This window comes from Rhinichthys klamathensis, unplaced genomic scaffold (assembly GCF_029890125.1).
Source record: "Rhinichthys klamathensis goyatoka isolate OS25496 unplaced genomic scaffold, OSU_Roscu_1.1 h1tg000121l_1, whole genome shotgun sequence".
Lineage (NCBI taxonomy): Eukaryota > Metazoa > Chordata > Actinopteri > Cypriniformes > Leuciscidae > Rhinichthys > Rhinichthys klamathensis.
In genome coordinates, this window is record NW_026606658.1 from 4,028,671 (window position 1) to 4,054,884 (window position 26,214).

The window sequence follows — 26,214 nt, forward strand, 5'->3', positions numbered from 1 at the left end:
TTTTTTTCCACGGCTTTAAATTGTATTTTTCATCAAATCATCGTTTTCAATCACGGGGCTCGGTTTGATCTTATTCTCCAGGCTTTATCGTCGCACAATCCACTAGCCGTCATTGTGAGTTCAGGCACATTTTAAAGAGAGAATAAACCTTTTCTCTTAGTGGCATTTCATGGGAATCTGAAACGCCATTGACAGATGGGGCCTTGCATTTCAGGCCTGCAGAATAAGCTGTGTCACTCTCCCGCCTGCGTGAATTGGCTGCCTACGCAAACCTTTTGATCATATATGGGCAGCCGTCCTGGTTCAGGGTGCGCCCGCGTGTGGGCATGCTGGTGTTTTTGCGTGCATGTATGCAAACATGTACATTTGTGCCTTTGCTTATGCATCTATTAATGAGAATGTATTATGTACACGTATATATGTGTGTCAGGGCCGTTTTTGTGCCTCCACAACAAATGTAGGATGAGAGAATAATCAACAATCCAGAGATTCGGAAATATGAGATCAAGTATAGTGGATAAACCACTTATTTTTCTAAAGTGACACTGTCCAGAAGTCAGCCAGGCCACAAATTGGCCTGAATGAATGGGTCAAAATGGTGGAAATGGACAGGCTAAGTACAAAGGAAACACACCCACTCAGACATCTCCACTTTCGGTCACTTCTGAATTGAAATGAACTGGAAGTGATGATCTATGAGTGTGGTTTTAGTGACCATTCAGCTCAGTTAAATAAAAGCTGCACATCCGTGCTTTTCCCAGGCATGAGACCTGCAGTGTTTACAGAGGACTTGTTGACTAATGGTCCAAAAAGAAGGTGATTATTAGTAATAATAGCTTAATAATAGCTAAACATCAGTTACCAGTAACAAGCTACAGTACATGAAATTATATAAAAATGTTAAAAACCATAAACTTGATGAGATTAAAAATCATAAACTTTATGAGATTGAGTACAAATTATTGTATATACTGTGTATATATATATATATATATATATATATATATATATATTTTAATTCAGTAGAATTCGTTATTCATTTTTGAAGCTATTTTTGTGCCTTTTTTACTGCTGAATAATATATTTGACTTCAAGCATGTCACTAATAAATAGAATGCTAATATAATGCATGCAAACAATTATAGATTGTATTGTTTGTTGGTAATGTAAGGTAAATGCCATTCCATAAACATTTCAAGCAAAAACCATGTAAACATCAAATGAAACTAGAACATGAATTTACATTGGATTTAAAAACCAAATGAAACATTGCTTCCTTTTTAAGAAATCCACTCTACTCCACTAATGTGTGTGTATTTGTGCGTGTGTACAAAAAGTAATGCCGGGCCCAGCATTAGGCCGTGCTATGTAATCACTGAGCAGAGTGAATGGAAGTCGAGATGATGGAGAATGCTCATTACTGATGACCCGGGGGAGATGTTTGGCTGCTGTTTAGGGGTACATTCGCCAAGTGCGCAACACAGGACAAGATAATGTGTGTGTGTGTGTGTGTGTGTGTGTGTGTGTGTGTGCACATGGGTGTGGGAGGGGGATGTGAGTGCAAGAGGAGGAGAAATAGTGCCGCTATGCCTCATCAAATCCATACAGACTTATTACAGGCTTAGAGGAAAATGAAATTCTTATTTACCAACACTGTTAGCATGTTACAAGTGGCATCTCTGCAGTAATGTATCAAGCGGAATAGAACAGAAAGCACTATTTTCGTTGAAACACTTGGCAGGGAATGAGTTACATGGAGCATAATTATAATTTACTGTGCCACCATGTCTAGCCGTTTAATATTTCTCCCATTTCTTTGGGTGTGCCTGTGAATAATGAGTCAGATACAAGAGGGCGTAATCAGTCTATGGAATCACATTTAATCTCGAAGGGAATTTTTCTCCCTCTCGAGGTATGTGACGCAAATCTAAGCTCAGGCCCAGAGCTCTACATCACAGACCGGAAAGCATAGCAGAACGTTACTGCAGCCATTCATTGAATTCCCACAATAGCCATTAATGATGAAAATAAATCACAGATCTAAGAACAAATACATCCTTTATTGGAGCTTGGTGCACATTTATAGGCACATACTCACTGAAGCTCCTGCTTTGTTTCTGTGATCTATTCACAGATGATTTATAATGAAAATCCATACATTTTCAGCCAATGTTTGTTTAGATTTCTTGAGGAATTTAAAGTCCAAGTTAGCATGTGCAGACTGACTTAAAGGATAAGTTCACTTCAGAATTAAAATTTCCTGATAATTTACTCACCCCCACGTCATCCAAGATAGTCACGTCTTTCTTTCTTCAGTCAAAAAGAAATTAAGGTTTTTGAGAAGACATTCCTGGATTTTTCTCCATATAGTGGACTTCAATGGGGTACAGCGGTTTGAAGGTCCAAATTTGCAGTTTCAATGCAGCTTCAAAGGGCTCTACACGATCCCAGCCGAGGAATAAGGGTCTTATCTAGCAAAACGATCTGTCATTTTCTAAAAAATAAATAAACATTTATACAGGTCCTTCTCAAAAAATATGCATATTGTGATAAAGTTCATTATTTTCCTTAATGTAATGATAAAAATTAAACTTTCATATATTTTAGATTCATTGCACACCAACTGAAATATTTCAGGTCTTTTATTGTTTTAATACTGATGATTTTGGCATACAGCTCATGAAAACCCAAAATTCCTGTCTCAAAAATTAGCATATCATGAAAAGGGTCTCTAAACGAGCTATTAAACTAATCATCTGAATCAACTAATTAACTCTAAACACCTGCAAAAGATTCCTGAGGCTTTTAAAAACTCCCAGCCTGTTTCATTACTCAAAACCGCAATCATGGGTAAGACGGCCGACCTGACTGCTGTCCAGAAGGCCATCATTGACACCCTCAAGCAAGAGGGTAAGACAGAAAGAAATTTCTGAACAAATAGGCTGTTCCCAGAGTGCTGTATCAAGGCACCTCAGTGGGAAGTCTGTGGGAAGGAAAAAGTGTGGCAAAAAACGCTGGACAACGAGAAGAGGTGACCGGACCCTGAGGAAGATTGTGGAGAAGGACCGATTCCAGACCTTGGGGGACCTGCGGAAGCAGTGGACTGAGTCTGGAGTAGAAACATCCAGAGCCACCGTGCACAGGCGTGTGCAGGAAATGGGCTACAGGTGCCGCATTCCCCAGGGCAAGCCACTTTTGAACCAGAAACAGCGGCAAAAGCGCCTGACCTGGGCTACAGAGAAGCAGCACTGGACTGTTGCTCAGTTTTGCATGTCATTCGGAAATCAAGGTGCCAGAGTCTGGAGGAAGACTGGGGAGAAGGAAATGCCAAAATGCCTGAAGTCCAGTGTCAAGTACCCACAGTCAGTGATGGTCTGGGGTGCCATGTCAGCTCCTGGTGTTGGTGCACTGTGTTTTATCAAGGGCAGGGTCAATGCAGCTAGCTATCAGGAGATTTTGGAGCACTTCATGCTTCAATCTGCTGAAAAGCTTTATGGAGATGAAGATTTCATTTTTCAGCACGACCTGGCACCTGCTCACAGTGCCAAAACCACTGGTAAATGGTTTACTGACCATGGTATTTCTGTGCTCAATTGGCTTGCCAACTCTCCTGACCTGAACCCCATAGAGAATCTGTGGGATATTTTGAAGAGAAAGTTGAGAGACACAAGACCCACTTTGGATGAGCTTAAGGCCGCTATCGAAGCATCCTGGGCCTCCATAACACCTCAGCAGTGCCACAGGCTGATTGCCTCCATGCCACGCCGCATTGAAGCAGTCATTTCTGCAGAAGGATTCCCGACCAAGTATTGACTATTGAGTGCATAACTTTTTGACAGGAATTTTGGGTTTTCATGAGCTGTATGCCAAAATCATCAGTATTAAAACAATAAAAGACCTGAAATATTTCAGTTGGTGTGCAATCATAGGTTAAATTGGGGCGGAGCGCACCGGAGCGCAGCTCCGCCTCCTCGGGTCCACAACACACTCTGCCGGAGCTCAGCTCCGTCTCCTTCAGCACCAAATATATAATTTTTGTTGAGTGTATATAATGAAAGTTATGAAATAGGTGCAATGATTCGCCCATCGCAACGATGACCTTCTCGTCTGAGCTGCTTCAGCACTCACCCGCTCGTCAATGTCAGAATGTTTGAGTTCAATCAAAGCAAGTGGGATTTATGTTCACAGAAGCGCAAGCCGAGCGCGAATTCCAACTCTTCACGCTTCAGTTAACGGGCATATACCGTGCGAGATAAGATGCAAGTAATCTAAACAGCTGTTTGTCGATAGAAGTTTTAAATGATCGACAGAAATACTCAGTTTGATCAAAGACAGTGGATAATATAAGCTCAATTTAACAACACAAGCACCCAATTAAATATATTGCCATTATTATTGTAATATATTTGTATAACGTTACCTCGAATGTGTTCGACTTTTCACTGTTTGTATCACTCCGCTTGTTCGTGTTTGCGCAACTTGCATCATTAAGCCAGAAGGCGGCGACAAGTGACTGTCTTTATGAGTGAACAATTGAACCATTGATTAAATGAACAGATTAGCTAGTCCAAAAATATTGATTAATTTAGGAAAGAAAAGTAGCTGAAACTGATGCTCATACTAATTGCTCATATGCCTCTGGGCACAGAATGATTGCATTGGCGTTTGTTTGAAATGTAACATCTACAAAATAGTCCTCGAATCATTTCTTATTTAAGGACATTCCCGTTTCGAATATGTGATTGTGTATTGTCAACAATATGCATAAACATTCTGCATTTCTATTTTATAGTGTGGATCACTCATTGCGACATTTAACATGTTAAATAATCTGTTATCTGATCAAATAGGCCTACTTCATGCTGACCACTGACATGCTTTTAAAGCTACTGTTGTCCTTTTTTTTTTTGCCTTCAAAACACCTTAAAATCGACATGTTGAGATCAGGAAAACCAAAAAAAATTTGGGGGGGGGTTGGGGGGACGGGCATGCCCCCAAACCCCCCAAGCAAGATCATTTTTTGTAACTTTTATTTAAACCCCCGTACGGCCCTGCGTGTCGGTGTGATTAAATCAAACAACAAATTGCCAAAGAAATTGGCCCTGATTCTTTTAAATCAACTTTTTTTCTTGTTTTAAAAACATATTTGCCGCAGTGCTAGTGCGATGTGTGGCGCATCGCACTAGCACTGCGATGCGCCACACATTACGTAATCTTACCAAGCCCCTTATTCCTCGGCTGGGATCGTGTAGAGCCCTTAAAACAGCTTATAAATCATACTAAGTGATGTTTTTTGAAAATGTAAAAATGCAGAAAGCTTTCTGTGATGGGTAGGTTTAGGGTTAGGGGATAGAATGTACAGTAAAAAAATCATTATGTTTATGGAAATTCCCCATAAAACATGAGTGTGTGTTACATAGAAGAAAAAAAAGAAATGCATGTTTGGGATGACATGAGGATAAGTAGTTGATGACAGGATTTTCTTTTTTGGGTAAAATGTCCCAACATGTTGTATGCCTACAGTACCACCTCCAGCTGACCCCTCGATTATAGTCACACAAATTATGCCTTTATAACAGAAGCTGCATTTTTGTCACTAAAGAAAGAAGGTTTTGGCACTGAAAGGGCGGCATCTTTAATTCTAAGCTGCCTTTTATTGAGTTTGGACTAGTGTTGGACACTAATAAACAGGATTCAGCAGTGGCCAGAGCTTTGCGTTAATCCCTGCCTGTTCTCTCCTATCTTGCCAGTAATGGCTTTTCTTTTGTAACTGCCTTCAAGGCGTGAATAATGGCAGTGCACAGTGGTGGAAAATGAGAAGGAAAATTCTGAATTGCAGCCTGCGTATAAATGCCTGTTTGTAGGAGTCGCCAGGAAAACAATGAGGGTGATTATAGAACTCGTGAAAGTGTTTTAACATTATTAGAGTGAATGAAAGGCTCGCCTCACCCGAGACCACTGTGTTTTCGCTCTTTATATTAACCACTGTTGTAAAAGCGGTGTTTAGACATAAACCATAAAACAGGAGGGCGGACAGAAACATGCTTTGAAAGGGTTCACAAATAATTTGTTAGAACTGAATCAGTCACAACCAATCAATTAGATATGAATAGGGCTGAGCGTTCATTCTGTTATATGCCCTTTTGATAGTGATGACTTTCCGGTGAATCTGGTACATGTTGTCTGCTGTTGCTATGGAGACTGCTTTTTGAATCTTTGTCTTTGTGTAAGGGTTTGCACTGTCATATCAAGACAGCCCAAAAACAGATGATAATAGAGTGGTGCAGGTATGACATCACTCTATAGGCCAACCGACAGTAAGCATCACACTGGTTCCCTCGACAAAAACACAATAGGATTTCCCCACAGGCTTTTGGATTATCATTAAAAAAAAACAAGCTATGTGATCAACAAAAGTTTATGATACTTGCACGTTTTGTCCATCAAGATGATTTTCACAGATGAACACAATTTTTATTAATTTTGATAAAATGCAGTCGCAAGAAGTAAAAAGCTAAAGGTAGGCTATAAACAAACTACACCACGGTCCCACGACTTCAGCGTCACCATCACTAGCCTCTGAAAACTCTTTCAGTTTTTATCTAAAAAACATTCCCCAGAACATTGGAGTTAGAATAGTTTATAAGAGCACAATTATAAGTGAACTGAGTTGACCTGTTCGGCTGATGACGTTTAATCACCTCGACTGCCTCTGTAGTCCCATTTAGCCGCTTGTTAGCAACTGCCTTTTTCAAGACACATAACGGCTTAAAAAATCATGAGTGGGATAATACTGATGTATTTTATGTCATAGAATAAACCATAAAAGTCTCTTGAGCTTGTGTTCACCACAGTCCTTATCTCAGCCATTTAACCAAAATCCCATTTAAAAAAACACATTGACTTTAGGACGATGGAACCGAAAGTGCTAAAATGCTAACTTGCTTCTGCGTTTTAGCCTACAAAGTGATGTCATACCCGCACATATGGATTTAATCCCAATTTCCAACAGTATGTAAAATGTAAATTATTACTATATACATCCAGTAAAAGTTCTGTACTGTTTTACTTACCGATTCCCTATATTATATTATATTATATTATATTATATTATATTATATTATATTATATTATATTATATTATATTATATTATATTATATTATATTATATTATATTATATTATATTATACATCAAATGGGAGTAATATACAATTATTTTGAATTTTATGTAAATTATCCATCTATTCCAGTAACTTGAATACATGAAATAAGTGCATCTACCTTAACAAGAAATTATGCAAAAGACTTGTCATTGTGACAAGGGCCCACGTTTTGTCCCAGGCTTCCTTTTTTTTCGCACCAATATTGTTCATAACTCATACTTTTGCTATTGACATCTACATCAAGCTGATTTGATCATCCGCAGAGCGATTTTATACTCGACACATACCTACAAATGCAAAACTGACAAATCAATGCTAAAGGCGCTGTTCTGACAAATGGTGACAAAGTGTTGCTCTGGAATCATCCTTCACACTTTCAAGCTTAAGCATGAATATACAGTAGCTACATCATTTCAGATTTACTTTGAGGAGACTGAAACCGAGAGTTTTCGTCTACACATTGTGTGCTCTGAAAGCAAAGGGGCTTTTATTTACAGAGGAAAGAATGAAGGATAATTTCAATAGCCTTAAAGAGTGTCATTTGCATAGTCCATAATTTGCATATATAATTCCTCATTAAAACTGAATCAAACTTTTTAGAAGTTGCTGAAATGGCATCTAAACATCAAGTTAACGCAATTAAATTTGCTCCTTGTGGTTTTGTGACAGGCACCATTTCCGTCAACTCGATCCGGACTCCCTACAACGCTCCCGGTGAGAGTGAGATCCTGGACTTGGATGACATACTCTACCTGGGCGGCCTGCCAGAGGACCGCGCCGGTCTGATCTTCCCCACGGAGGTGTGGACCGCTCTCCTTAACTACGGCTATGTGGGCTGCGTGCGAGATCTGTTCATGGACGGCCAGAGCAAGGACATCCGGCGGATAGCGGAGGCCCAGAGGGCAGTCGGGGTGAAGCCATCCTGCTCTAAGGAACCTCCCAAACAGTGTCTAAGCAACCCCTGCCTTAACAGCGGCTCCTGCAGAGAGGGCTGGAACCGATATGTGTGTGACTGCTCAGGGACGGGCTATCTTGGTCGCTCCTGTGAGAGAGGCGAGTACCAGTATTTTGCATGTGGAGTCTAGAGTTTGGTCTTGCATTGTGTCACTTGATAATCTTTTCCATGATAGCCATGACTGTCAACAGTTTTGATGTAAGCTTGGTTTCTATTTTTGCTGTATTGTGCTGGGTATTCCTGTCCACAGTGAAATCTCATTGGTCTAAAATCAAGCTTCACATAATAATAGAGTAGTGCAGGTATGAAGTCAAAACCCGGAAGACTAATTTGCCCCTAGTTCCCTCGAGATTATGGGATTTTTAAATTCATGAAAGCCTGTGGTAAACATAACTTGACTATACTTTGACGTTTTGTTTTTACATTGTAGAACAAAACATCAAGTCAAGTTATGTTCACCACAGGCTTTATTTTACTCATAAATTGAAAACCCCCATACTAAAATCTTGAGGGAACCAGTGGCGAATTAGTCTTCCGGGGTTTGACGTCATCCCTCCACCACTCTATGGCCCCCCAAAATATTTGACCATATTTGGCCACCTTAGCCACACTTAAAATGTATGAATTTCATTGTATTATGTCAAATCAAACTAGACAAAAAGTGTGATCCGCAAACAAATTCTGATAGTTTTTCTGATTAATTTGTGATTGATTTGGAGTGATTTCATTTCTATTTCTTGATTTCTTTTGAAAACCTAATAAAAGGTTCTTTTTTATATATATTTTCTTTAAAAGTGCACTATATTTCTATAAAATAAATGCCATTGGGTTTGATATTTTGTTTTTAAATACAAGACATTCATACATTTTGAAGTGTGGCTTAAATATCCAAATAACAACACTTTTTGAGGACAAACATCACATATGTTCTCATTAGCTGCGATTGTGTTGCTTAGTGCGTTGTTTCGTTTTCAGCAAGGACCGAATAGGACAAGATGTTACAAAGCATCCCTACTTCTATGAAAGATCTGTACACTCATTCTTTCCCCCGTGATGTGTAAAGACGCGGCACTCATTCAGAGATATTCTGTCCATTATGTTGCGTAGGAGAGGGCGACATTCACCGCTTTGTTGCCTCGGCCTTAGCATAGAAAAGTATCTCTCTTTGTCAGCTCATCCTTGACAGTGCAGCTGAGCTGACGTTACTGTTACCGTGGTAATTGTGTTTCTCTTCAGTCCATGTCATCTTCAGAGAAAGCCACTCAAGCATGGATTATGTTTTTGCCTTTTGTCTCCATCCCTAGCAGAATTTTAATTCTGTTGTTTTTCCAGATGAACAAAGCGACCAGCGTTCACCCCCTGCCTGTTAAAAAGGGAGTCAGCAAGAGCTCTAAGTCCACATCCAGTTATGCATTTCCACCCCTCATAGATGCCTCCTTATATTCGGGCAGGCCTCCGTGAAGTGCTTTAAGCTATAGTGGCTAATTCTTTAATGGAAGAGCATCTCTCTTAAGCTTGTTGCTGTTGTCTGGACGGTGATATCACCCTGCAGCAAAGCCGCTACTGTGGGAAAATAACAATCAATTATATGCGCATTGTTGAAGCTCTGCGCAGGAATTATGCAAGTGATTCGGTCAATTAACCCATCAAAGACGGGTTGCTTTGTCATCACCCAAGCAAATTTCACCACAAACAGCCGTCAGAAAGAGAATGGTGCAGTCTGGTGCAGTTTTATAGGGTGTTGCCGGCTTCCTCCAGATGCACATTTATAAGATTCCAGTCACAGAAAACAGCTTTTTGTGCAATGCTAAAATGGAGGAAAGATGAGAAAGAGACACACACAGAGAGAGAGAGAGAGAGAGAGAGAGAGAGAGAGAGAGAGAGAGAGAGAGAGAGAGAGAGAGAGAGAAAGACAGTGTTACGACATTGTTAATCTTGTCAGCAAAATTTATAATGGAAATGACAAAGATGCTTACTGACAATAATTAAGCTATTTTAATCTAAATATGCTTAAAATATGATGAGGCAAAGATAACCTAATAAAGTAAAATGGTTTTAGAAGAAAATCAATGCAGAAAGAATTGATTGAAATGATCTAATTACAGCATGTTGGTATTGATCTGCTTCAACTGAAAGAGCTGAACACTGGTGTAAAAATATATACACAAGATACTATAACAACTGCGCAGGTAGTGAAGCGAATGCTGATGATCTTCAGTGCTGGTCAGAATGTGTTACTCGTATTTGCCATAACAACATGCTACGCTAAAGCAATATCCTGAACAATTTCTAAAATGTGGAAAAGGACTTAAGCATGTCTCTAAAGCATGAAGAGCTCACTGTTCAGCTTCTGAAAGGTAGCTAATACTTTATAATACTCTAGAATACTCATTCTAATGCTTTTTTTTTTCTTCAGTTTTCGCTTATGTTTTATATGATTTGATAAATGTTTATACTTTTTTCAAAATGTTCAAAATTTTGTTAGTGTGGTCTGCTAAAACTCATTACATTTTATTTTTTATTTGATATAATTATATTTAATTTCAAATTATTCTAAGATAATTCTATTATATACTGTATATTTCAGTCAGAGTAAAATAAATTAAAGGAGAATAATTAAAGGAATAAAAGTAAAAATTTAAATTGAAAGGATTTTTCTTTTATCCTGGTCTACTAAAACAAATCAATGTTATTTTTACATTTTATTTTATTAGATAAGTAGATTTAATTTAAAATTAGTATTAGTATAGTATAGTTTACTGTTTCAGAGTAAAATGGGGGGGAAAATGAATATGACATGACAAAAAAATGGCTGAAATGTTAAAAATGAATTTTGAATTTGAAAAAGTTTTTTTTAAACGAAGTCTACTACAATGAATTGATTTGTAAAATGATTTTTATATCAAGTCCCCTTTATTTAAATAGTGCTTTATACAATACAGTTTTTTTCAAAGCAGCTTTACAGTGATATGATTCAATAATGATTCAATGATGCAAACAGAATTCTGTTGTAAAGCAGCTCTAAAAAGACAATACTAAAGTTATTCAGGTGAAATCAGTTCAGTGTTGATTCATTTCGGTTCAATATCTGTTCATCAATTGTGGAATTAGTTCAGCTGATCTGTAAAGCTGCTCTGAAGAAAATAGTGATGTCATCATGCAACTCATGCAGTTCAATTATACTTATATTTAATTTCAAATTATTATATTATAATTCGGTTAGTTCAGTCAAAGTAAAACTGACAAAATGAATGAATATGAAACGACAAAAAGGCAGATGGAGACAGGGTGAGTTAAGGTGAGCAACAACAACAATAAAATTATGCAAAAAAAAAGTTCCCGTAGAGTGTGGTTATGTTCACAGTTGGCCCTGCCCAGCTGTGTGAGGTGAAATAAACTCGGCGCATAAATCCATAACCATCCAGCTGCTCTCAGTGCTTGACTTACTTGAACAAAGCATCAAAGAAAAACAAACGCCCCAGAATAACATCTGCCCTAATTTCCTTTTCTATCACTCCAATGGTCCTAATGGGCACTTACAGTGACTAAACTTAGCGCGCAACCTCTGCTCATCCCTCAGTACCCGATAGTTCCGCAAACAGAGTTTTTACCCTACAGCACTCGTTTTGTTTAGAGAGGCGATAGGATGTGCTACAAGCGGGATCAGCCGAGCCTTAATAGACTTCACTTTTATTTCCCTCAGCCACACCTGCTTGATTGCACGGTTGGCAGGTCGTTCATGTTGATTCCCAAGTCGGTATTTGTTTCATTGCCCCGGCCGCTGCGCGCTTTTAGACTTCATGAGGTGTCGTGTTGCGTGCAGAAAAATTGTAACATGCATTTACGGTGAAGGTTCCATCGGCATGCAGGAACTCACCACGAGCAAACCTGAATAATGTATGATGCCTCTGAGCCAACTCATCCTGTTTATCATGATTGTTGAACATACATTTCCCTAATCCCTGTTGCAACTATAGCTCCTGTGCGCTGCAGTATTCTGCCGGGGAGGGCCTGCGGCTGCACCATGTGATTGCTGACTCTCCGGATGTCACCTAGGGAGCTAAACTCAAAGAACAGCTCAATTCAGGGAGTGTGTATTCAGATTAAGGCAGATTAGGTCTTTTGCATGATCAAATGCACTTTGACATGTCGAGCACTCATGCAGGTGGTGATGCAAGTTTAAGTCTGGCTTGTGTCATTTTCTAATCCTGTTCTCCCTTTACTGCACCATTTCCAGTTATTTTTCTGATATCACTATGAATAAAATGACAAAAAGGCCAAAAATGTATTAGAAAAAGGGCTGTAAGTTGACACTATTGTAGAGCGTGCTTCAAATGGAAGAAAAAAAAGCTAAATTGCATGTCATCTCCAATTAAAATAGCCTTAGTAAGTCACCATTTTATTCTAAGAATATCAGTAATATCTTTGTTTACATTTTTCTTTTTTGTTCTCTGTAAATTTTGCTGTATGTGATAGATTATTGTTAACTAAAACTACCAAAACTATAAAAACATTGATAACACTTAACCAAATAAGTTACATTTTTAAGTACAACCAACTTGGATGTTTAAGTCATTTCAATTTAAATTGCATTAAACTGACTTTAAAAAAAATGAGTTGAATCTTGTATAACTTAGAAAAGAAAGTTGACAATTGCTTAACTTATTTTGATGAGTTAAAGCAATGAAAAAACAGCATGTTGTTATGACTTATAGATCTTTTTTTTTTTCAGTGCTGCAACTACATATCAACTACCAGTCATTAGATTATTAGTTGTTAGTTGACATAGTTGCAAAGTTACATAGTGGACTATCGGGGAAAAAAAAGTGTAATGAAAACATGTGCATTACTTGAAATAAATAAACATTAACTGATATAAAATCAAATATAAAAAACTGTAAATATACAAATAAAATCTAATTTAAAATATTAACAAAAACTAGTATATAAATGATGCTAAACACTAGTACACACTAGTATGTGATGAATTATGATTAGGCCGATTAATTGATTGGCACATCATGTAATTTATTAAATTAAATTGTTAATGCATCGACAGCCCTGTTTTTATTTATTTATTTATTTGTATTTATTTATTTTTATCTGACAGAGAGTAAGTGCTTCATGTGAGATTATGTAGTAGCCTGATGGAACGGGAAAGACAGAGACGGATGAGGTATTTATTCCTGCATAACAGTGTCTCCATTTGCATGTGTTGGGCTGATCCTGCATTTCAAAGGAGTTGGACAGCACCGAGCAATAAATGAAAGTAGCAACAGATGGAGGGGCAGATGGAGAGAGTGACCAGCCATGTACACTCCTTTCTACCTGCGGTCCTCCAGTTCCGTCTCTCTCATTACAGACCAGGAGAGCGGCAGTTTGAGGAGCTTTCGTGACTGGTCAACGCTTGTTGCGACACGATTGCCCTTAATTGAGAGATCTGTGTCATTCGAAAAGATAAACCGAAGCCATTCTAAAGCTATGGGCAGTATAATACTAAGATTTACCTTTTTTTTTTTTTGTTATATGAGGGTTACATTAAATCCATTCCTATATCAGTTATTTTTTGCTACTTTTCAAATGCCTTTTGCATAGATTTTGTCATTTTACATTGACTTCCAAACATAAATATGAAAAACTATTATAATCTAAACAAGGAGCGAAATAATAATTAACAATTGTAATGTTTATTGTGTGGAAATTTATATTAATATTTTTACTCATTGTGTCTGTCCTGTTGCGACAGACATTTTATATATATATATATATATATATATATATATATGTAAATAATGTCTATATATATATATATATATTTTTTTTTTTTTTTTTTTTTTTTCTCTCTCTCAGAACTTTGTGTTCTTGGTTATCAAATTGGCCATTACGTCAGATATGAAATATGGCGCATAAACCAATCAAGGTAAATATCTATTGTGGAGAGAACATTTTTATTGTGCTGATATATTAATTATGTGTATTGAGGATTTATAACATGTTATGAGTAAAATTAACTTTTTGGGCATTTTATTCCAAATAATTATTCCATTTTATTCCAAAATTGTTAAAAATCTCATATCCATGACCATAATTTCCATTCCATCAGAATGCTATTACACACAATATGTATTTTTTTTATGTGGGAGAAGTTGGAGGTGACATTATGATGGAAATACTCATGATGTTTCCGAAAATGGCACACTTTTCATTTCATGCACGAGTTAACACTGTTGGGTATTGTTAGTAGATACATTAAACTAGTCAAAGTGTGTTTTAAGAGAGTTATTTTAAGCCCACCGGGTCCAAAAGTGCCTACAGTTGAAGAAACACCCTTTTCCAGTGTCTAAATATGTGGACAGCTGAGCTATGTCGATCACACCTTCAATTCTGTCATTTCCCGTCCTCCTTCTGTTCCATCTCCATGCTGGTTTCCTAGCATGTTTCTTCATTTGAAACCTCTGCAGACCTCTGCGAGGCTCAGAGAGCGTCGCTTCCATCTTGTCCAGATTGGATGTGATGTGTGGGCTGTCGAGCGCTACGGATGCCATACTGCTGCGCTCTCCCGCTGTGTGACTGTTTGAGGAGGCAATGAGGGTCTTTCTGAACCACTGGCCATACCTCTCTTTTCATTATCCTCTCCCCTGGCGTGAGACTACTGCACTGGAGACGAGACGGGGGCTCGTTTGTCAAGCTGTCATTGTTTTGAGGCTGCCTCCTCTCTGGAGCGGGTCTCAGTGGGGAGGGCTAAAGATTGGGGTTTAGGGTTAAAGGCTACAGTGGGAGCTGCTGCTCGGAGCAGGTGGGCACCTGCTTTGTGGTTGCTAAAGTCTACGTGATACTGTATTTGTAACCCTTCTCTTTTATTGATTGAAATTCTGTAATGTAGGGTGGGACTTGATTTTGGAAACCAATTGGATAATGAAAAGTTGAGGTTAAATACTTGAATGGAGCCAAGCTGAATGAAGTTTGATTGTGAAACATATAGGTTCAGGTCACCTTCTGTGTGTCAACGGATACCAATGCTACAGCTTCACCGATGTGTGTTACTTGGTTACGCACAACAGTTCTGCTGTGGCTTTTGTTGGAACTGTTATTTTGTTGCAAATAGAGCAAACAATGTTGCCAATAGTTAGTTTAAACTGTAAGCTACGTCACTAAATATTACCTTTTTGTTTGTTGAACTGTTATATAAAATCCATGTCACATTTTGCAACCGTGTGGATATTCGGGAAAAATTGCATTCTTGATCGTTTAATATATTATCAACATTAAAAACAAGAACTCACACAGGATATCTTTCTGCATCAAAGAGAGTTTGAGTCTTAAATCAATCTCGATGCACAGTCTGTGTCTGTATTTGTTCTTCATGCTAGTAAGTGCTTAAACCTCACTTTTAAAAGTACATTGCACGACAGTAATGTAGCACGATTTGCTAAGACAGCATATTCTGCAGACAACAGTTTTGACCACAAAAGATGAGGTAATTTGATTGGATGTCATTTATTTGACTATTTACGGCACTACCTTTTTCCTGTTTTTAAACTAAAGACGGCATTTTGCCTGTTAGAAATACATGCTCGATTTTAATGTTATTTTAAGATGGGAGTAGAATTAAATGAACGGCAAAAATCAGCATTTTGTTCACGTGCCTCCTCAGTCACCTAACGTACCCCAGTTCGGGAACCACTGCGTTACTATGATCAAAGATAGGAATTTGTATGTTCCCACTGTACATTTGACTTCCTAACAGTTAAAACGGTTTATAATATCATTTTTAATAAAGTGATTTAAATGGTTTTTCTGCCTTAAAACTGCTGTTATACTGTAATTGTTTTGCACATAATCTATATCATAGATATATTTACAATATTTGTTGTCACATCGCAATTTGTACATTGTTTGGAGGACAACACTGGGTGGGAAGATATTATATACAGAAAATATTTGTGTAAAAAAAAAAAAATCCTGTTCAAATTGACCCTGAACATTTGACCAGTACTGCACATTGGATAGATACTGTATACGCTCACATGCACCATTACTGAGCTTCATAATCTATTGATCTCTGCTGTGGCACTAAAAGATAGCATTACACATTCCTACAGGCCTCATAAATTGAGTTTAGTTACAATGACAAGCTGTTGTATGCAGGGGCTTGTTAGGTAAATCAATGTTTTGCAAGAGTTGAGACATAATACTCATGCAACATGACTACGGTACCTTTTTTAAATGGCTACATTCTCACACGCTCTCTTTTCCTTGGGGGTTGAATGTACATCACACCACTGTGCTGATTAGTATGCATGCTGCCGTACTTGTGTTCCTGTCTTCGTCTTGTTTTCCGCTAGCTCGCTCTCTCTGTTGTGCTCTCGGGCTCGGCAATGGTGTAACAGAAACAGGATGCTGAGACAAGACAGGCATCAAAATTGCTGGAAGAGTGTGTGTCTGTGGGTGTGTGAGGAAGAGGGCAGCCTAATTGGTGATAGCCTGCAGCCTCATCATCTCCAGAGCTCCCTCACAAGCGAGTGATGTCTCTGTACTGGTTCCATGCCAGATGTTGTCCTCTGGCTGAGAGGCCGGTCTTTGCACAGAGGCAGATGTGTTCGGCCTCCATTATCGTGCTAAATTATCTAGGCATATACACTACTGCTTTCCTCATCAGACCTATTTTGGCTTTTTTTTTTTTCTGCTACCTTTCTCCCTATTTTTCAAGGGAAACTCTCATACTCAGCACTTCTGTGGTTTTAAGTGTCCTGTACCCATTTTCACTGAAATTGAGGCTAGTGTTCTGAAAACTTCTCAAAGTTACTTCACGAAGACTGTTACTGCGTTTTTTTTACACAATACTTACCAATTACCAGCTGACACAAAATTTGTAAATTATAGCCTGTCATTTTAGACATTTATAATGTTACAAAATATTTATTTTCCAAATAAAAGCTTCTCTTTTGGGGGAAAAAATATTAAGCACCACAACAGATTTTAACATTATTAATAAAAAGAATTTCTATTGATCAATTTCTAATCTGATTTCTGAAAGGATCGTGTGACACTGAAGACTGGAATAATGACTGCTGAAAATTCAGCTTTGCATCACAGGAATTAATTACTTTTTAATTTATTAATTATAATTAATAAAATTAATTAGGAATTTTAATATATTTAAGGGATAGTTCATCCAGAAATTTAAATTCTGTCATCAGTTACTCACCCTCAAGTTGCTTCCGTCAAGTTTGGTTAGCCACATTTTTAAAAATATCATCTTCTGTGTTTAGCAAAAGAAAAAAAAATGCATACTGGTTTGGAACAACTTGAAGGTGAGAGTAAGAAATAAAATAAATAGAAAACACTTATTTTAAATTGTAATTATATTTCGCAATATTGCTGTTTTACTGTATTTGTGATCAAATACATAAGGCATTGGTGAGCATAAGATATTTCTTACAGAAAAATCTTTCAGACCCCAAACTATAATATAATATAATGTAATTTAATGTAGCCTAATGCAATGTTATATAATATAAAAGTTCCAAATCCATTTCAGTGTCTGTATGCCATCACAAGCTGATTAATGCAAGCACGATATATTATTTATCAACCAAAATTCATAGCAATCAATTCACATTATTATTTTTGTAAATTTCAGGAGCAACTGTGTAATGCGATGTACAGTATAAAATGCTCGCAATTGTCATTTGTATTTTAGTTGATTATAATGGGACTGTTTATTAAAGATTTTGTCATGTCTTACAGTAACTACTTGAGGATTTTTCTTTTTTTTAATTCAGCTGAAACTTTTGAAAATTATTTTAACAACGTCAGACCACATTTAGTTTGAGAGATTTTATCAAAGTGGTGAAATCTTGGTTGTGGGAAAAGTGGTGGTCTTATATTCTTAAGGTTTTTATTTTTGTTCCTTTTAATATATTTTTACCTGTTTTTTACCATGAAAATTTAAGTTGACATGGCTAAACAAACAAACAAAAACAAAATAATGGGGGTGAATGGGAGGAGTTTTGTGAATCTATTTTTGTTTCCATTTGATACCAGCTCAGAACCAGGTTTTATGCAGGAAACGTGCGGAGTAGTTGCAGATCTCTTTCGGTTGGCATGTGTGTGTCCTCTTCTCTTTCTGGACTGTATATCTCTGATTGAGCAGCTGGAGAGATTATGCTCTGAGACACTCTGAGACCTCGACTATCTCCCATTGTAAAATGAGTTGTCTTGAGATTCGGCTCACTAAATTGAATTGCTCTATAAAATAATTGAGATACGTATAAACAGATTAAAGCAATTGACGGCGGTAAACGGCGCTTCAAAAGCCCCTCAGCAGGAATACATTATGTGGTCTCTTCATAAACACTGCCTTGCAATATAACAAAGAAATAAAATGTGGTGTATAATGAGTCTTTTTTATGGCATTTATCTTCTGGTTTGACTGAGCAGTTGTGGGCTACTGTTGTGAAATGCTGTAGAGAATTTCAGTGTCTGGCTGTAAAACATTTTAGTAAGCAGTCATTCATCTGTCGCCATCAACACTGGGGTTTATGATCAGCCACGAGCTGCTGTCACTGCCCAGCACTCTCCTTTTTTAGTGTTTCCTAAATTCTCTCTTCTCTTCTCTCTCTCAGATGCCACCATCCTCAGTTATGATGGCAGTAAGTTCATGAAGATCCAGTTGCCAGTAGTGATGCACACAGAGGCAGAAGACGTGTCGCTGCGCTTCCGTTCCCAGCGTGCCTATGGTGTTCTCATGGCAACCACCTCCCGAAACTCAGCTGACACTCTGAGGCTGGAGCTGGACGGAGGACGTGTCCGACTCACTGTCAATCTAGGTACATCAGCCAATCGGAGTGCTCACCTTAATGGCTAACTACACACATACACAACATAGCATGGAATAATTTGTTTTCAATTTGTTGTTGATCTATCTATTGTCTATGTTAATAAGTTTGAGTTTTACTATTCAGATTCATTTTTGCCAGTATTTCTCTTTTAATATTCAGGTAACACCCACACAATAACTTGGCTATGGGAACTTATCATTTACTTCTAATTATATGCACACTATAGACACATTATATTATATATTATGTTATATTATATTATATTTAGTGCTGGACAACGATTAATTGCGATTAATCACATCCAAAATAAAAGTTTGTGTTTACATAATATATGTGTGTGTACTGTGTATAATTATTTTGTACATATAAATACACACATATGCATGTATATATTTAAGAAAAATGTGTTATTTATAAATACAATATTTATATTTATATATAATATATATTATGTATAAATATATACCTTATATACATGCAAATATTTCTTACATTTGTACATGCATGTGTGTGTATTTATATATACAAAATAATTATACACAGTACACACACATATATTATGTAAACACAAACTTTTATTTTGGATGCGATTAATCGCCTTTAAACGTTGCCCAGCACTTTTATATTATATTAAATTATATTATATTATATTATATTATATTATATTATATTATATTATATTATATTATATTATATTATATTATATTATATTATATTATATTATATTATATTATATTTTTGTTCCCATATTATATTATATAATATTTTTGTTCCCAGAGTATAGATAAGTATATACAGTAGACACGCTTTCTACAGACATTAAACACTTTAAAATCTTTGTGTTGAAGAGAAGGATGTAGAACCTTCAACGGCCAGAGTCTGCGGCCAAGCGCTCACTCCCAGATGAGCACGCTGTAGACTTTCCCTACCAGAGAGTGCACAGTCCCTTCCACAGTACTGATACACAATAGTACTTCATCTGCATACTATAGACTCCCCACTAGAGCGTTACACGTGTCAGGAGTACTGACAAGCCATTGTTCCGCCCAGTACGTTTCATTTACATTTCCCCAGAAGCCACTACACTTTCCTCCCTCGGTTGCACAGCTTAATATTATACAGTCTTGCTCCACTAAAAAAGCACCACCTCTGCTGTTCGCAAGTTCAAGCTAGTTCACAGTAAGTAAATTTGAACATTGGTCGTTTAAAGCTAAAAAGTTCCTCTGCTCAAATGTGCAGAGCTCTCACTAAAATGAATGCCATCCATTCCCATCTGGCAGTGTGACATACACTGTGCCATTTAACATGTCCGCTTACATATAGCTTGTCTAAAACCTCCCAGTTGTCCCAGCAGGCTTAAACTTGCACACCTCCACATACACAAACAGACATGCACCCACACAAACACCAATCATTTCTTCTGGCCCGGAGGGTACTGCACTCGCTGTTAGGGTGGACACACGTTGCTCTCTGGCTGTTAGCGGCCACGATTTTCACTGTGGTTGACGACACGCGACGGGCTGCAGCCTCATGGGAAAAAGATAGAGCTGGATTTGTGTAATGTTCTGAATTCCTCTCGGCCCTCCACTCCATCATAGCACACACTGAAGCATGGACAGGACACTGAGCACGAGAAATATTGATTCTCCATTCCAGAAGTACACTTTGCAAAAGACAGTAATGGGAAAGGGGGCCTCCTCACAGGATTCAAGCAAGGGTTTATATTATACAGTACCAACCAGAACAAAAGCTGTTGTGTTGTGCTGTTCAGTAAGGAGTCTCAGCGGTACTGTACTTTTTAGCGTTTAAAGACCGCTCACCTTAAGTTTTTTTTTTTTTTTTTAAACCTAAGATTTAGGTTTTTGTGTTAAGGCAGATTCACTTGGGAACATGGGGTTTGGAAAAGAAGCTGTAGGCTGAACATCCTGAATGTTAATAAGTGATATCAGGGCTCAACAATAAGGACTTTAAGTGTGAGAGTTTTGTGACAGTTGACAGTTTTACAAAATGTTAAGGTTAATGTAAAGGTTTATAAATGTCAATGTCAATGTCAAGTTTATTTGTATAGCACTACTAACCACAACACCAGTTGACCAGTGTGCTTCACATCAAATACAAAAGACATAAAAAACAGAGGGAATAAAAAAACACACCATACAAATACAATACATTTCATCCTTAGCCATATGCTAAATCAAAAAGATAGGTTTTTAGCCTCGATTTAAAAACAGACAAGGAAGGAGCTAATCTAATATTAAAAGGTAAATTAGTTATATTATAGCTTTATAATTTCTACTCAGATGAGTTTTATATATATATATATATATATTATTATTATTATTATTATTTTGGAGGGACCAGCTAAGATGTTGGCAGCGAAAATAAAAAATACAGCAGAAAAAAAAACTTGTTGTTGAGACCTGAATAGAATTTATTTAAAAGCAGTATTAGTAGCATTAATAATGATCCTGTCAGGATCTTGCCTTTAGGGAAATTACCGAGAGGTGTGTTCTTTATTTTCATGCACACACTCAAACCTCACCCATACTGGCTTTCCTTATAGCTTCACTGTGAGAACCCCCCATACAACGTGTTATTCCTACAGTTCTTCTCACATGCAAGCAGGAAAAGTGAACCTCACGTCAAGGGCTGTGGGTTTTTTCGGAGTGTTTTTATCTACAGGAGCATTCTAAATTCAGCTCTTCTCCCAGGAGGCTAAGGCTTACCGTGGACACGCTCTGGTGCTCTGCTGCGACATAAACACACGTTTTTCCTCTCCCTCTTATCTTGCGGCCCTTTTCCCATTTCCAAATTCGTCAAATATGAGCCGTTCTTTAATTCGTCTGATTTTACTCATTAAAGGGAAGTGTTTTTAAAAATGTGCATATGAGAGCATCAGCAGCACCATTGGCGAGGACCGGCTGTTTCTCTGGCAAGATTCTCTCTCTTTTCCTCTTCCTGTGCCGCTTTCTGAGCTAACCCAGAGAGCAAATTAATCAATTACCTCTGAATATTCAGTAGTCCCGAGACTCATATGGAACTGGGTATAATCACATTTCAATACATGCCAAATTTCCCTAATTCTAAATATATTATGGCACAGTGAAGGCATGAATATTCATTAGCGCAGGCAGCGAGTCTGTATCCACTCCACCTGGGGTTCATTATCGGCACGCAGGAGGTAGAAAAGAAAGAGTGCGTATCTGGTCAGCGAAACAGCGCCTCTCCGCTCCACTTGGTTTGCGTGTCCGTCCCCAGTTTGTTGGCGATGTGTTGTAATGGATGTCTGCAGTCATAACCTTGAAGGCTGAATTTACATCTTGTCTGTTCTCCCCCATCTAGACTGTATCAGGATAAACTGTACTACCAGTAAGTGACTCTTCCCCTCTCTTCCTCTTCTCTCTGCCTCTATGATACTGAACCAAAGCGCCCTCTGTATGTGTACTCTTCATTTGTATGTATGTGCGTGTGTGTGTGTGTGTGTATGGTTTCAGAAGTGTAAAACATTGCGGTTATGAAGCCTCTGTGTTGCGGCCAGCAGGGCTTTGAGTGGTGTTTCCAAAGTGCGAGCGAGCTGTCAGGTACGGCTAGTTTTTGCCTGTGGGCTGCAGGAGCCTGAAGGCTCCCTGGCAGCCATTTTCTAGGAATGTGAGAAATGGAGCTGACTGGAATGAGAGGAGAGGCGATTAAGTTTCTCACTCACAGATCACACTCCAGCTCACGCAGTTTCCAATAACCCTCGCAAAGATCATTTCCTCAGAGAGCCTCTCCTCAAATCCCTCCTCAGCCCCGAGCTTAACAGCCAATGACTGCATCTTGTTTTCCTTCCCTCATCTTTATGTTGCTTCCTGGTCACTGCAGAAAGAGAGCCCATCAGGAAGTGTTGGGAAGAGAAAAATGTGGCTATTTTTTTTTTAAAGTTTTGTGATTATTGTGAACATTGAGTATTTACTACTTACCTTGTGTTGTTCTTGTTCCATGCTCATATGAATTTAAATTTTTTTCTAGGAAAAAAAAACGAGATATTAGAATCTTCACCAGGTCTTTTCCGTACAGCAACATATATAGAGCACAGCTGTTACACTCAAATAACAAAAGGAATAGTTATAATATCAGTAGTTCATATGGCGTACGCTATATTTCAGTTCTTCTGAAGTCATACAATATTACAGTATGTTTAAATTAAATGATTTGCTGACCGTCTTCCTCTCCAGTCAGCTGTTAAATGGAGAACTGCTGTGACCAGATCATTGAATCAACCGTGATTCATGAACAAATCAGTCTGATTAGTGAACCACATCAGCCGGTTAAAAGAAACCCATTTAAAAGAGCCAATTGTGCACTGATTTGTTTTTATGTTTAGCTTACTGATTCAATAATAGTCACAGTTATTCTTTTTTTTTTTTTTTTTGGAGCTTAATAGGTGTGATCTGTCACAAAAGAAATTATTTATTGTGTTAATTATTTATGCTATATTAAATTATTTATGGCAGGGGTGAATTCAGGATAATTGGGAAAATTGACTGGGAAAAAATATGAATTAACCCCTATAACCTTAATAAGCAACCTATTTGTGTACATATACACACCTGGCTGTTAGTGCATTCTAAGTCACTATGAACTATCACTAAAATAGTTTGCCAAAAAATAAATAAATAACACCGATTTCTACTGTTTGCTTAAAATATTCCTTTAACAGGAAACAGACGTTTTGTGTTAGGAAGGTAGTGGAAGAAAAAAAAGTGATGTGAGGAGAAAGATAGGTGTTCTCCATCTCTGCAGGCTTTTAATTTTTTTTTTAAAAAATTTTTTTGTGAGAACTCCAGCATACCCTGGCATTGATTCTCCAAAAGCCTCAGGGTAATTAATAGCACTTTTTAAAGTCTCTTTCAAAGGAGTCTTGTGTTTGCTTGTTTCCGGTACAAATCTCTTAAAGTGACTCATCATAGAGTCTTATGTCCCCAAACTGCCATTGCTCATTCATATTCAAAGAATGAACGTAATGATCAGTTCCCTCATCATCAAACTAATACTGCTTTGCATCCAAATTTGGCCTTCAGAAATATTTGCTTCGTGCTGTTGCATAGTGACAACAGCTTATTTGTTAATTCACAGAGTTTCTCGTCCAATCTAAAGCATCCAGAGATTTCAAGGATTTTACCATCCGATAAAGTGCTTTGTTTCTTGGTCTTACCGAGTGTATTTTGTTTGTCCGTCTTAACAGGCTTTTGTGAGCGTATTATTGTTTTGTTATTTCGTTGCAACCCTGAGCTCAGTATATTGGCTCATTTGACAATGAGGCAGTTGTCTGTGTTAACCTGAATGCCCAAGATAACAAAGCACCTGAGCTTCCTCGGGGGGCTTTGCTACATCCTTTCGTCTACTCCCTCTGCATAATGGTAGCACAACACACTCCCAGACATGGTAGTCTTGTAAACAGGCCAGTGACAAATTAGGGTGCACATTGTTAGATTTTTTTGCCAAGATTCTGCTGTTTGAGACCAGGGATTGTGAAATATTTATTTTCTAGTTCTTTCATCGTTGGGCAAATTCAGCAGTCTTGAATCTCTTATTGTGTCATGCCCGTCCTCAAATAAGGATGTCAGACCGGACGCAGACTGCCCAGTCAATGATGTATATCGTAAAATCTGTTGATGTCTCACAGTCTGTCTTGGCTTTTCTCACTTGGCTCATATCATGCGATCTGACAAGCTGATTCGTAGCTACAACGCATTTCCATGCACTTAAAAAAAATTAAGTTTGACCAAATCAATAATTCTTTTGACATTCTTTTTTAATGTCATATTAACGCTTTAGACTAACTGAAATCATGCTGTTGTTTTTGTGATGGTAGCTCGGCTTCGTCCAGCATGTGCATTACCATTCGAAAGTTTAACTTCAAAACGATGTTTTCTATTTTAGTACATTGTCAAATGTAATTTATTCCTGTGATGGCAAAGCTGAATTGTCAGCATCATTACTCCAGTCTTTAGTATCACATGATCCTTCAGAAATCAGTCTAAAATGCTGATTTGCTTCTCAAGAAACATTTCTTAAGTTAAAAACAGTTGTGCAGCTTTATATTTTTGTGCAAACTCTGTTATATTTTTTCAGGATTCTTTGATGAATAGAAATGTGTGTGTGTGTGTGTGTGTGTATTCTTCCGGATTAATCCAGAATTCCGGTTATTTCAGCCTAAAATCATGACCCACGTGAATCATGCAGATCAGTAATAAAACTAAAATCGGGGGTGGTGGGGGGTGTTTGGAAGTTTTGGGATAGTCATTGTAATTTGTTTCAAAATATTTATATAATAGAATGTTTAAGTGATAATATTAGTTATCTACTACAATACTTAACGTTCATTCGATCCATCCGACTACGGCATTTCCATCAGATTTCGTTTTGCAGCGTTGAGCATTTTAACCAATCGCACACGTTTCCGTTGAGTTAATGACCGTGATGACCAATCAGAGGCGTTCAGATTAGTCATCGCTGAAACGAATAGTTTTGTTCAGTGCACTGACTGAATTCTTCTGACTTCCATCATAAACAACAAAGTGCAGATTCGATGTAAGAGATTCATGTCGCACGTTTCTGTGATTTTTTAACGGGAGTTTTGTGCGTGCTTAAACTCGCGCTAGACCCAAGTTATGGACAGCGTCACGATCGTTCCTGGCACTGCGTATCTAGGCCTATAGCACGAGTGCTTTTATTAGGCTTGCTGTTTATACGCAAAAGTAATACGTGCATCTGGTAGGCAAAAAAAGTGCGTATCATATGTAGCCTACGGCGCTAAATTGCTTATTGGATGCACGTAAAAGGTCATTTATACGTAAAAGGTCATTTATGCGTATAAAGAGCACGCAAAGCTCGATCAGTCACATTCTCTGCTCCCTTTCTGTGTACAGTTTACCCAGTTAATATAATTTATTCATCATGCTGATAAGATTGTGTAGTCTTAATTTTCTAATGCGTAAAAAGCATTAATATAATTCATAAATGGTTCTTAGGTTGTTTTTTCTGTGTAGCCAGAATATGATGTGCAGTTTACCAAAACACAAAAAAACATTTTATGTTGCATATTTCTATTGTAGAAGTTTGAGTGGAATTTTATTTACTGAATGAGATTGATCGGTATTGGAAACACAGTTGTTTTCTTTACAGAACTTCAGAACAGTTATCGCCCTTACATTTACCCCAAAGATAAGTTAAGACGTCCTGTTTTGTATTACTAGAAATAAATTATAG

General features: G+C 37.7%; 1 protein-coding gene across 4 annotated transcripts in view; it reads left to right on the top strand.

The window, feature by feature from the left end:
• The window catches only part of nrxn1a (neurexin 1a), a 197,477-nt gene that overhangs the window by 87,296 nt on the left and 83,967 nt on the right, over positions 1-26,214 (top strand). For 2 of the 4 annotated variants that reach the window (XM_056255582.1, XM_056255584.1), the window contains exons 1-2: positions 18,752-18,951; positions 22,306-22,332. In XM_056255582.1, the coding sequence (XP_056111557.1) occupies positions 18,783-18,951; positions 22,306-22,332 (196 nt within the window). In that variant the 5' untranslated portion in view covers positions 18,752-18,782. Of the gene's footprint in view, positions 1-7,833; positions 8,218-18,747; positions 18,952-22,305; positions 22,333-26,214 lie in introns of those variants that run through there. The other 2 variants (XM_056255588.1, XM_056255583.1) reach the window with 2 other exon arrangements.